Source organism: Pieris rapae, chromosome 18, assembly GCF_905147795.1.
Source record: "Pieris rapae chromosome 18, ilPieRapa1.1, whole genome shotgun sequence".
Lineage (NCBI taxonomy): Eukaryota > Metazoa > Arthropoda > Insecta > Lepidoptera > Pieridae > Pieris > Pieris rapae.
Genome location: NC_059526.1, coordinates 1,531,813 through 1,546,253, shown reverse-complemented (window position 1 = coordinate 1,546,253; position 14,441 = coordinate 1,531,813). Strand labels below are relative to the sequence as shown.

The 14,441-nt window shown below is 31.2% G+C and overlaps 1 protein-coding gene across 5 annotated transcripts in view; it reads left to right on the top strand.

The window, feature by feature from the left end:
* LOC110998241 (forkhead box protein P1) overlaps positions 1-14,441 on the top strand; it is a 50,241-nt gene that overhangs the window by 12,813 nt on the left and 22,987 nt on the right. For 3 of the 5 annotated variants that reach the window (XM_045632195.1, XM_045632197.1, XM_045632196.1), the window contains exons 2-3: positions 2,212-2,392; positions 8,014-8,040. In XM_045632195.1, the coding sequence (XP_045488151.1) occupies positions 2,348-2,392; positions 8,014-8,040 (72 nt within the window). In that variant the 5' untranslated portion in view covers positions 2,212-2,347. Of the gene's footprint in view, positions 1-2,211; positions 2,393-6,528; positions 6,845-8,013; positions 8,041-14,441 lie in introns of those variants that run through there. The other 2 variants (XM_045632199.1, XM_045632198.1) reach the window with 2 other exon arrangements.

The following is a 14,441-nucleotide window of genomic DNA, read 5'->3' as shown; positions in this document are numbered from 1 at the left end:
ATCATTTATAATACTGAAAAAAAAATATTGTCAACACGTGTAAATTCAAAGGTATGCCAGTCAATTTGCATGTTTTAGGCATTTGATAGGGTTGTCACTTTTCATATTGCGGATACCACTGGTTCAGCAATATCACATACCACTGATGATCCACGAAAATGAAAGATAACAGGTCACGCAACGCAATATGAACGACCGACCTAATTTGGAAAAAACTAGATACTTAGTGAAGTCTCTGACATCATTTACGAAGGTGGAGATCGTCAAAGATGTAAGCAGCGGAGATGTGATCTGCCTATCGGGTCAAGACGCTCAGAGTTAGCAAGAGATTGGAGACGAAGGACAAATTAATTTCACAAATAGCGCGAGTCCTGAGATTTTCGTACTCAAACATAACAACTAACAAACGAATAGCCTGAATGTTGAAAAATAAAATTTATGCAATCACCCCAAAAATATAAGTAAAATTAATAGTTGACAAATTTAAGTTGTATAACAATTTTTTGTTATCAAAATTGGAATAAATATTAAAGAAGTACTAATCAAAAATTATAACTCTTATATGGCAACCCTATGAGCCGATAATGACCTTTACAAAATTGCTAATTTATTTGTGTTTATTACGACATTGTAAATTTCATTTCCGCGTTTAGTAATTTAAATTTGGTATTTGTTTGTTTCTAATTGCTTTTTTGTATAATTTTTGAGTTATTATTAGTTATCACTTCATCTTCTATATATTTTTATTGCTTCTTCTTAAATTCCCATATTATTTCACCCTATATCTTTTCTATAACACATTCATATGTTTCTGATTGTCCTCTTTATAACATTTGTGATGTTTGAGAGCTAAAATAAAATTAATTATAAATATATTATTAACTTCAGATGTTCCCGGAAATCGATCCCAAGACTTCGGGTTTTTAAAGAAGTTGCATGTTAAGCTGTCGGTTTTCATCTCATGTATGATATTAATCTTTAAAATATGTTTTATACTCTCTCTTATATCTTAAATAATCTTTATAAAGGTGTATTATTTATTTTCATCCATAAATAGAAGCCTGCTATCCACGTTGTTTTAAATACAGACACGTATTAGACAGATCTTAAGGTGAATTTTCTTATAAATAAATACCATTGAACTTTTCTAAAGTACCAGTAAACAATATCTGTGCTAATATGCTAAGATAATAAAATCGTTATATGAAATGGTTTATAGATTTTCAAATTACTTTCAAATGCAACAGTAAAACGTGCTTAAGGTTAAAGAAACAAAACTTAGTTCGTGACATTACTTAAAACTGTCAATACAAATCACGTAATTTTGTTTATTAGCGTCACATTTTCGTGATGTTATTTAAAAACAATTATGAAGATGCATTAAAAGTAAAATGTTCATCTTTGGTAGTTTTGTTTTACAATAAATCCAGTTGTTGACCAGTGGCTTTGAAATAGATAATTCAAGTTATACTTCTATTGGTGCGTTAGAGAAAAATGATGGCATAAATTTTTTGCGATGCGCGCGCATACCGTCACAAAATCCGACACCTTGAAGTTAGTAATAGTCAACATTTCAGTTTTTTTCTGTTGTTAGTGTCGTTTTTTCTAGAAACAGAATAAATTTTTTGAAAAGTTTTCATCTCGTTACGCCAAAGAGGTAACACACTTAATATGTGTGTACTTATGTACACGTGTTACACTTCTAACACGTGTACATAAGTACACACATATTTTATTTTTATTTTAGAATTAATATCAACTTGACCTTCGTACTTATATATAGACTTCTCATTATTTTTTTTGTCATTATTATCATAATTATGTATGCCTATGCTGCTAATATAAGCCAATTAAATCATCAGATATATATATAAAGTTTACCGAAGTCAAAGACTAACGTAATGTTACTCGACGTTAAAACTTTTAAATATTCCAACCATTCTTAAATCCACTCTGCTGCATTATGGTGCAACATAATAAAGTAAGTATATGTTTAGAAAACATTAAAATTATCTAGGATTCTATTAAGAATGTGAGCATGCACCATCTGTTTTGATATCGTATTGTGAAAGTAACCTAAGCGTTTAAGTAATATGAACGGTTTTACAATATCATTTGAGAACATGGCTCACACCGTAACCCTTACTTAACGTACTTAAGCCACTGGTGACTGGCAGCCGAGTTTATTATTGTTTTTCTGTTCTGTTACAGATTGTATTCAAAACATTGGGTTCGTATCGGTTCAGTCATTTCAAGAGTGCGATAGAGGTGTGCCGCAAGGAGCTCTACTAGACACTCACTACTGTAACTCTATATGTAATTGTGTTGTTGAATTTGTGATACCTGGATGTGTCTCCAGCGAGATGAAGACGACCATTTTATAGGTGACGCGGTAAGTTTTTTTATTAACTAGCTTATTTGTGACTTGAATTTAAAGCAGTCAGTTAAAGTTAGAATTCTTTGTAAAATGTACTATGACCGTTATTCCCATTTTCAAACACTATCTTAGTTGGCGTGTGGAATTAACTTTCTAGTTAAAGTTAGAATTCTTTGTAAAATGTACTATGACCGTTATTCCCATTTTCAAACACTATCTTAGTTGGCGTGTGGAATTAACTTTCTAAAATGAATGTGTGACCTATATATGTGTACTTTATTTTAAATTAATTGGTAAATTATAATATCGTCGTTTCGTCGGTACTAACTATTGAATCAAAACGTTGCCATTTTGGTTTCCTCTCATATAATTTTCCATATTCTAACTGAATTTATCTTAACTCATCTCATTAATATTATAATAATTAGTCAACATCGGCATTTATTATTTTATTTTCGTAGCTTTATGTGTACTGTTTATTCATTTGCATATTTAGTTTTTGTGTCTTGTTTTTCAATGAATTTGTTAATTACATCGACACGTGTAAGAATTAAGATGTTTAAAATATATAATTTTAATCATTTAAACTAGCTGACCTATCAGTTGCTGTATCCATAGCTATCTTTTTCTCGATCTACTCCTCTACCATTGTGTGCAAAAACTTTTTCCATCACTTATTTTTTTTACTGAAAATATACATTAGTTTAAGTCATATTCATTCGCTTACGTCTTGAGATGTCCCGGCTACATCGGTAATATTATTATTTACAATATTCATCAACGAGCCGGGGCCAATCGCTTGCGATACTCGTTCTTTCATTTTTCTGTTCCTTTAATAATTTCTTCGCAGAACCGTTCCAGGTACGGTATGCTTTGTTAACATGCCCATACCCAGATTATCATAGTACTAATATCGCTGTTGGGATTGGTGGTAATAGAGTGAAAATTCAGTGTTATTGCCATAAAAAAGAATAGGGAAATAGAAAAAATAATTGTTTGGAGTGGACTGCCCTTCTTATATTTCCCAATTAACCTCTGAGCGCTTCGGAAATTACTCAAACATTTTCTTAAAAGTAGGTCAAGTGATTTCAGAGGAAATATGTAACCAACACTGATACAAGAGCTTTATACATCAATTGCAGCTCGTTTTAATTTCCGCATGGGTTTATGACTGAAAGATATTTGCTCATCGCAGACACTTTTGTCTTATTTTTAGGAACTGAAAACGAATTACCCTCGGACCTAGGATCTCAGGGTTGAACTAGCAATGCGTAACCAACAAGCTATGAAGCCGTTAAGAATCCTAATGTGAATTTATTTGTTACGCTTTCACGACTAAATCGCTGAAGCTTAATAGATTATGGCTATAGTGATAACCTTGGAATATAAGTTGGTAAACAAGCTATCAGATATCAAAGTTTGTGGTATATTGAGACCTAATTTTGATTGTTTCAATTGGACTAGTCTATTGTTAACACTACGTACTAAATGTAAGACGAATACTAAAATTTTAATTCAATGAATGTTAGCGTTACTTGTAAGTGGAAGCAAGGAACACCAGAAGCTTCCCATTAATCTAGATGATAGATAGATAGCACTGTTATTGGACACTTTTTTATGTTAAATATTAAATTAAATTAGACTAAAATTACATATAAGTCTTATGTTATGCTAGATAGCAATTTTCGATGTCTCGGTGAGGAGACAATTTAGATAAGGCTTTTAATATATTATGCACAGCAAATATATCTATATTATCATATAAGTTTAATAAATATAAAATTAACTTTAAATCGTAGCCTTATCAACTATGCACCTTCAAAAGTATTTATGTATACAAATTATCGTGTTAATGATAATTTGTATTGTAAGTGTGAAATCCTGTAAAGCCAATAAGACTTTACCTGTTTTAACTAATATATTATATTTACATTAATATTAAATTATTAAAAACAAAATATTTTAGTATCACAACGATAATGATTACATTTTAAAGCCTCGAGTACATAAGAACTCTGAATATATTAACAAAAAAAACATAAGTACTGGGTTCGAACTCTGGGGGTGCATCGTACTGTATTTTACACTCGCACTTACGAGGAGAATATTGTGTGGAAACCGGAATACCTTGGACCCAACCTACGATACTATAGATTTAGGTCTTTTAGGTGTATTCGATTTGCCTCCCTTTGGTATATTTAATAACAGGTAATTGTCTACGAACATCGGCAGTCGAATGTAGTTCAATTTTCACAAGACTAAACATGAGCTAAACTCAATAACACAAAGGAAAAGCATATTTCTATTGCTAGTTACGTTGTACTTTTAATTTATAAATTATGATAGTATTGTCTTTTATTAACATAACTTTTACATGGGATCCAGTAATATCCAAATTAAAATCTCAACAAAAACAATCCGCGAAAATGGAGGACACCGTGAGCAATTTCTGCGGAAACCCTACATCTTTTAGTCGATACCAACTCCAGGGAAATAAATACAGATAATTCAACATTTTCTACAGCTACTTTTTTGACATTCAACACCTTTTGTCTTCTTGTTGTCGTATTGTAAAGCACGCGAAACGTCGGATAAATTTAAAATTATGTTTAAATAAATAAAAGTTAACAATATTACATGACTTCAATAAAAAAATGTTTTTCTTTATAAAATATGATATTATCCTCCAGACTACATCGTGTTTTTATTGCATTTATGAATAGATTCGCAAGATGACTTGCGTACAGCGTTGACGCTGCACATTTTCGAGAAAAACATATTTTTAAGCGTTCAATAGAACCTTAAAAAATACGACGGAGAAAATATTGAAAACTGTCTTTAAAAACTCAGTGGAATTACGACCATAAATTAGTATATTGTCGTCACTACAATTGGTTATAGATTTTAGTAGGCTTCTGTTTTTAAGTAAACAATATTTCGGGTATGTATCCCCGGACTCTGACAGTATAAGACGGCTCCCGAGTGCGTTGTCGGCCTTTTAAGAATTGGTACGCTTCTTAAGGACCTTTATTTCAGTTGGTTCGGAAATACTTTATATACTTGTTCCACATATTGGTGGTGGCGTTCACGTATGGTTGGCAGACATTCGATGTTTGATTCTAAGCAGAGTCCGGAAGATGTCACCGGTTTCCTTAAAGTTGAGCTGCAACGTCCGAGCCAGTAGATTTTGTATTGAAAGAAAAACAAACAACATTTTGTAGGGAAAATTCCAGTATTTATTTGAATTTTAAAATAGAATTTTCAATTTAGACATACACATCATATTAGGACATAACATTTTTAAACTAGCAAGAAAAAAATTAAACAAGAGTTATGTTACCTAATTTAAGTAAATATTTTAGTTTTTTATTCGCACACTTGAAGCCAATAATAAATAATTAATGAAATGAGCCCTTTACTTTTTACCACACTCATAAAATATTGTCTTTTAAAATTCATTTCAAACAAAATATGTTTCATTTAAAATCTAACTGAACTATACAAAACCCGCCACCGAATTTATCTCAAGAAACCACAAAACAAATAACTAAAACTAGATAGAAACTATCTAACTAACTAACTGTAAGTAGGAATATTATTGTATAAAATATAAATTTTCTCATTAATGTTAGTCATTAAGTTGTAATAGCCTAGCCAATTCTCTGGACCGTTAAATATATATTTTGAATATATAACAAGCTATTTTGATTTACAGACTATGTTGAACAATCAGCGAAAGCCTTCTCTCATAAATTTAACAAGATTTTAGCATATGCCACTCGAAGAACGAATATTGATTAAACTCATGTGAATAATACACAGATTATAAGAGTATATATAGGAGAAACCGAAGGCGCGAACTAGTAATCATAAAAACATTGAGTGTTTTCCAAACAGCAATTTGATAAAAGCGTAAACTTTTAATGCGGAGAAGCGAAAACCTAAACAATTTCCATTTTGTATATAAACAAAAAAATCAATTAAAATATACGTGCGTTTTTGTTTTATAAATATAAATTTTATGCAATGTTTAAATGTGTGCCTAGAATGGCTGTTTGATAGTAAATTTAGAATTAATTTAACTTCTGACATTCATAAGTGTACTTGTTTACCTATAATATGATTAAAGTTATTTTGACTTTGAGTTTGATATGTTATTATTTAATTTAGACCAAAGTGCGATGAAAAGGCTCCTTGAAATAGCAAGGACTAGATAGCACCGTGGTTTTGATGGATAGGGTACACTAATCAATGCAACATTTCATCAACATCACCTTGATGGCCGGAAGTCTTCCACAGCCCGATTCACGAGGTTTTTTTGGCGAAGTAGCTGTGTAATCGACTTCCGGTGGAGGTCTTTTTGTGAGATACTACCTCCAACTATTCAAACTTAGAGTGTACTCCTCCCTCAAATGTCGCAGCCCATTTGCTGGGTGCAAAGGACTATCCATTTTGGGTAACCCGTAGGTAGGTTTTACGTGTAGTGAGTCTGTTTGTTCCAAAATAGTTCCTAATCAGATTTACATAATATGATTCTCTTCTTTTAACGCTGACATGATCGAGATGTATGTTCAAGTGTTCCTTTAATTTTTTCGTGGAGCAAGGAATACACCAACTCTGGGATCATCGTCATCTTTTAGGTATGAAACGATTCCAGTTTCACGATTTTAGCCGCGTCAGAAGCTTCTGTTCCAACTTTTATAATTTAATTAAACCACTCAAGACATATCTTTAATAACCCGATACATAATTGTTTATAATGTTATTTAGGTAGATAAAATAAAAATAATCTCTCGCAATAAAAACAAATATTTTTATCATTTTACACAACGTTATTTCGGTCAAGGTATTTCTCGGTTCAGTGATTTTGGCAATGTTAATATTGTTTGATAAACATAAATCTTATAGTTTTAACTACTCTATCTGTTATCTATATAATTTAAAACTATACTACATAATTGTTAACGTTTTGTGATTTGTCTCGTAAGTTTAAAATAAATTGCTGAGGCCCTTTATATAAACAAACAAATTACATATATTCCATGAATGTATGATAAATACATAAACATATATAAACTAATGTTTTGTGGTCCCTTGGCCTCTCCGAGAGCGTTCAGCTATTGCTCTATAGTCACCAAGTGTCGATAATGAGGCGCCGGTTACAACGCCTATCCACAATGCTAGAGAATTAGGTACGCAAATGTATAACCTGGCTTTTGCAAATTTCACCTAGTGGCCCCGCAACCCTCGGATTACGTGTTCTAACACGCTGTTATCGTATTAAACTATTCAGTTCGTTTAAGCAAACATTCTACACGATATATTTTTAATAATCAGTACGATAATATGGCTTCCATTTTCATCATCAGTTCGTAATTTATACTTATCATGATTAGGCAAAAACTTTAGCCTAGAGTGAGAGTCAATAAAATGTTTTAAACATGTGTTTGTTTTACGTGGAATATTTTTCGGAAGATCGCGAAAATTTAAAGTTCTCTTTCAGAATATTAATGATTTCCGAGGTGCAAAGTTAAAAGTTTTAAAAATGAACATAACAATTTATAATTTTAAAGGTCTTCCTAAAACTATTCTTATTGATAAATAGACTTCATTAAGATATATTCTTATTGTTTCAGACACCAATGGTGCAACTACCACTCCTGGTAAGTATTTCTTTTGCTTTCAAATTCATGATTTATTTTAAATGATTTATGTACCAGTGTCAATAATCGGTAATGTACTTTAAATCAAACCATGTACTACTGTAAGTACATAAGTACATGGTTTGATTTAAAGTGCTATTTTATTTGGTAATCAAAGCATTTCAGTTTCCATTTTGTATGCCGAAAAGGGACATGCCGTGAGTAACTCAGTAAGTTTTTTAAATATATTTACTGTGTTATATGTGAAAGAGAGACGATTTTAAATAACAAGACAATTGTAGGGCGGCGTAGCCCTGCTACGCCGTTGCGCTACGTAAGCCCTTGCGCAACAATTGTAGAACTGTAGTTAGTCCTCATCACGGAATTTCAACATAAAACAATGCTATACATTACTATACAGATTTTCAATATGTATGGAAGGATATTACTATAGTCTTAATATTATTATAATTAAATAAAAATTGTCATATTAACTGGTTCAATAAAAGTGTAAAATAATAGGATTAGCTTTTGAAATATAATTCAAATAGGTAAAATAACTGTAGCAATATACAAATACGGTTTCTGATAACATTACTAGAAAAAGAATAAATGGCCTTATAACGTACAAATAGATATAAAAACTACCCATCTTTTGCAAAAAAATCGTATAAACTAATAATACAGAAAACGTTAGAATTTATTGTTCAATGTAAAAAGAACATGTAATATCTTCAAAAAGTAAGAAGCTTTGACTATTATCCAAAATGCAAACAGGGGTCAAAATAATAGCGATTCTATACCGACAATATTTTGTACACATACTTAAGTAGGGCTTAATTTAAAACACGACGATTTTTATTTGGCTTTTAAAAAACTCATACAGTGGCATAATTATATAGAAAGCAGTAAATCTTTACTTAATCGGATAATAATAAATAAAGTTTAAGTACAGATTAAAGTATTATTAAACTATGTGTTTAAAAGCTACTGAATACTGTCCTAGACAGCATCAACCTGGTGGCATAGCGACTGATTTTTACACTGGCTCCAAATATTTTTGTATTAGTTCATATCCATAAAAAATATGAAAAAAAATACACGTCTTTGATCTTATTAAAAACGTTTGTCGTGCTTCTCCAAGACGACTCATCAGTTGAAAAAAAAACGACAAAGTGAAAACTTGAATATTAACGTTGTGCATTTTTGATATTTTGGAATGGTTAGGAAATAATTTTGCACGAATTGATTTTATTATCAGTATAAAAGTACTATGATTTATATGGTAGAATACAATATTTATTTATTGCGCTATCCTACACAAACATGACAATTTATATTACATTAAATACGCCGCACCAGGTCTACTCTCTATCCGTCTTACGAATTTTCGATCAGGTCACGATGTTCGATTTAACATTTTTACCCATTCCTAAAAAAGTGTGAGATTCCCAAAGAAGTTTTCACTTCAAAAAAAGTACAACATTGTTACTAATTTGCATTTTCTTTTAAACACTCAATTTCATGCCTGAAACACGCCGTCCATGTTTGCCTTAACAGCATGCGGGCGTTCTAACGACGCTATCTTGCAACTGTAAGTGTTAATTGTACAAAGAAATCCATTCGTGAATCATAAATCCACTGAGCGACGCGCCTAACCACATAAATGGCCAATACTGTAGCACCTTTGAAGATGTTTATAAATTGCTTATAAAATCGATAGTTCTTTTCTACATGTGCTCTGAGATCTTTTAGTCACAAACTTGCACACCCGAAGTCGTAATAGTAATAGTTTGATCACAAAACATTATCTCATTTTAACTCAGAATGTTCCTCGTAAAGGGTTGTAAAAAACCTTTTATTGGGATATAAAAATGATGTCCAATAAACGCATTTACAACTAGGATATGATATGTGGCAGATATTTAAGAATAGTGTAAAGTTAAGTAAAAACGGATCCTTAAGAAATTGGCAAAATAATATAGAAGAACCTTCAGAAACTTAACACATAATAATCAGCAAATAATAGATATTTCAAGGCAAACAAGTGATTGCTGGAATAATGTTTAGAAATTAACCATTACGATAGGTTTGAGTCCCATTTATGTATCGCTTGTTTTATTGTTTTGCCAAGTTTCTAGGATTTAATGTAACACGTGTTCCATTGCTAATTTTAATTAAAATTCCCAGTATATTTTATCGTTGTTAAAGCAAAAAATTATTTTACATATAGATATTATTTAAAATTAATGTATACGTATTTAATTATTTAAATATTATTTATTAATTAAATAACATGTTATATTGACGATGACTGTGTTGCCCTAGTGGCTTCAGAAACTGCGGTCGTAGATTTGATCCCGTTTCTGGACCAATTAACTTTCTGTAGTGCGCATCTATCGCTCCTGGAAAACATGGTGAAGAAGACCCCAGTGATTTAGACCCAAAACAGCGGCGAGCACAGAAGGCCGATCGCCTACTTTATGTTAGAAAAATGGCCACGAAAGACACTTAATTTGGTAAAATTAAATACTAAGTAAATTACGAGGTCTTTCATTTGAAGAAAGGTGAAATTAATAGTGGGTAAAGAAGGCAGCTATATATATCCGTGTTTAAGTATCTATCTGTTACTTAGGTGAAAACAAGACTTACTCTTCAACGATTATAATATAAAGTATTTTAGTAGCAAAATACTTTATATTTCTTAATATGTAATACTTACATGCTAAAAATACTTTAAGAGCAACATTAAATGGAAATAATGTAGGCGTTTAAGCGCTCTAGTCTAAGAAAACTCAAACTCTTAAATTGAACCTAGTATACGAATAAAATACTATATATACTCCAAGAGCGTCTTAGTTTTATTTCTGTCCGCCATTAACATCTTAGTATAAGAGTCAAATTCTTTAACAAAAAATATTCGCAAAATTTCAATACACCTACTTGGTTTATTATAATTATATATTTAAAATTCAAAAATCTATATTGACTATATGGATATCATTAAAAATACCTTTTTGAATAATTTTGCGATATTAAATACTTATTTTCCATATTTAAAAAAAGCATTAACAAAAATTTACGTTAATTCGCATATATTTAGGTTTAATGTTTAATTAGGCACAATTTTTAAATCAAATACAGCATAAAAACGAATTACGCAAGTAAACACACAAGGAAATATTTAATAAACGTAAAATAAATAAATTTAAGCCTTGGCTTGTAATCCTCTTACAAAAATCAGAATATTCTGCGATACAAACACCCACAAAAAATATATTTTCTTAATCATTTTTAAAATAGTTTTCCTCATTAATGTAAGATGGTATAAATATTATATGGAATAATAATATAAATTTATTTAAATGTGTTGATATTATAAATGTTGCCTTGCTGGTTCCGTTTTTGCAATGGACAGCAGATACGTATTTAAAAAAAATATTGTAAAGGTCTTATTTAAAGAACTGATCACAGAAAGAAGGCTGATCACGAAACGAGCATCTGTAACACCCTTACTGGATTTTAATGCTAATGGATTTTAATCATACATCATTTTCTGTATACAAATTTTTACATTAAGACATTCTTCCATAAATTTATAGTTAAATATGAGTGTTTCTATCTAAAACAATACAGCCTACAAATTTGTTTATTTGTTGAACAAACGGGCTGGAGGCTCACCTGATGTTAAGTGATACCGCTGCCCATGGACACTCTCAATGCTAGAGGGCTCGCGAGTGCGTTGCAGGCCTTTTAAGAATTGGTACGCTCTTTTCTTGAAGGACCCTAAGCCGAATTGGTTCGGAAATACTTCAGTGGGCAGCTGGTTCCACAAAGTGGTGGTGCGCGGCAAAAACTGCCTAGAAAAACGCGCAGTTGTGGAACGTGGTTTTATATATTAACATTATTTATAACAAAGATTAATTTACTCATAATTCTAACATTAAGAAATTTTTCAATAAATTATTATCAGCTTAATATTAGATTCGTGCATTTTACGAAATTCAATGTAAAATTGTATTAAAAAATACAGCCTACGAAACTTGCTACGATTGTTGAAATTGGCTACAATTGTTCTATTTTTGAAATCAATACATAGATTCTAGATTTATAAGTCTTAGCACAGAAAATAAAATTGTCGATGTCTCCTACGGTGATAGGCGGTCGCTTTTCAGCTACGTTGGGCGGCACTGATCAGGGCAGTTGACTCCGCCTACTCTCTCATGAGCGAAGCCTTTTTGTTTCAAAGTGAAAATTAATTCTGCGCTTTAATATTACAGAAAGCTCCATTCACTAGATGTAATTTAGGATTCTTATTAGTTATATACCTGTAAATATACAGTTTACGCTTGGAAATCCTATTAAATTATAAATATTGAAAAAAAAGCATATTACTTTATATTATACAAACGACTCCTTATAATAAAATTGAACAAAATGCTGCTATGTTAATATAGTATACTTAATATATTTTTAGCAATCATTTCTTTAATTACTTAACGCTGAGTTGCGATTAATACAAAAAGTTTTTCCTGGGATTCGAACATTTATTATAAGTGAGTACTCTTGAGAAGTCTGATCCACAAAATCAATATCTACTCAATCAATTGATAACGAAGTGTCATTGGCCTATACTTTGTATTTGTTGTCACACCGCAACGTAATAATAATAATAGTCAAATCCTTCGGTGATTAGCTTTTTTGTCGATTTTTGGCCGGAGGTTTCTCAGACCACCCAATCCAGTTTTCATTGAACACCAAGTAAAGAAAAATCTTTTGGTACACAGTATCTGGAGTAGAGTACACTCGCTTGGAGACTGAGACTGAGCATTTTTTTTATAAGAAACAGCTACAAAAGGCACGCATTTTGGTTGTGGATACTTTGCCGGCCTTTAAGGAAGGAGTAAACTCTCTTTTTAAATAGAGATCTCTCTTTCTAAATCCCTAGTTGGTTAATGCTGAACATAATCGGGTTGTGAAAGATTTCCAGCTGTTGAGGTGGTGTGGATATAACCTGGATTTCTGGAACTCTAATCGACTGAAGGAACACAACTTAAGGTCAACAAGTGGGGGCAACATTTGGCAACCATTAAAATCATCGTAATATTTTTGAGAACTTCAGAGAGTACAAATACTCCAGAGAGTATTTGTACTCTCAGTAACTCTAAAATATTGGTAGGAAAAAATATTAGGTTTAGAAACTACTAAGAGATAAATTATTATCTTACTTTGCCATAGGGATCGAATTTTTTAAATGTGTTAATACTTAATTTATTATGATCAATTATTGTATCTTTCAGATTTTTTTATTTAATTTCTTTTAAATCAATATCGATTTTTTAAAATTTATTTCAAACAGTGAAGTTATACTTAAGTACGAAATGTGCATAAGTGTGTGCTATGAGTATCTATATACGCGTGTATATATCGCATTATTGAAGCAGCTAAACGAATCTATGATTCTTTCTTATTATCTGTATGTTGATTATTTATTTTTTTATCTTATCAGCTAAACACTTATCATTTACTCTACTGACACAGTAAAAAGTGACCTTATTATTATTGTTATAAATAAGTCTTATTATATTAAAACGAGCTAGTATTCATGTTAGGTGTGCATTAGACAGAAAGGTGCACATCCAGGGTCCAAGTCCGAAGACTTACGCCAGAGAAGACTGTTCTCTTCTTATTATTATATACCTTCAGCAGGCATCAGTCTCACAGAAACAATAACAATTACTCCAAAGAAGAATGACAATTATTTAGATACATTATTGTAACATATCATGTATGAAGTTTTGTAAGTTTTTGTGAGAAATAAATAAAAAATACTCGGGTAAATAGATTTTTTGGATGTCGATCTTTCACAGGCATCGGTGTAAATGCAGCCAGACATGCGCAAATAGTTCACATGAAATTATAATTGAAATAAATCCATTTCAAACTCTGTGTGAAGTTGTTACGTATCTGATTCTTACTTCGAACACCACTCAACTTTTTTGGAAACTTTAATATGATATTATCCCAATTTCCCTTAATTTTTAATTAAACAAGAACACGTTTCTAGCCTTTTCCATTATTCAACATTTCAAATTATTCCAATATAACATAATGGAATTATTGTTAAGCTGCGTTACAAAACCTGAAAGCTTTAAATTTTAAAAAAAGCCGTTAAAAAATAAACACTTTGCATCGATACGACTTCCGCCACCACGCATGCGCCGTAACAATGACACAAATATGCAAATTAATCTATAAAAACGCAATTTAGGCGATTCCACATCATTTACAACAATACAGCAAGTGTCAATCATTCAAAATAACGTTCTATAACAGGTAGTTTATCGAAAATCATTTCATATCGAATGCTGCATCCCTGTCTGCACGCACTGCGCATGCTCGGCTGTAATGTTTATATTATT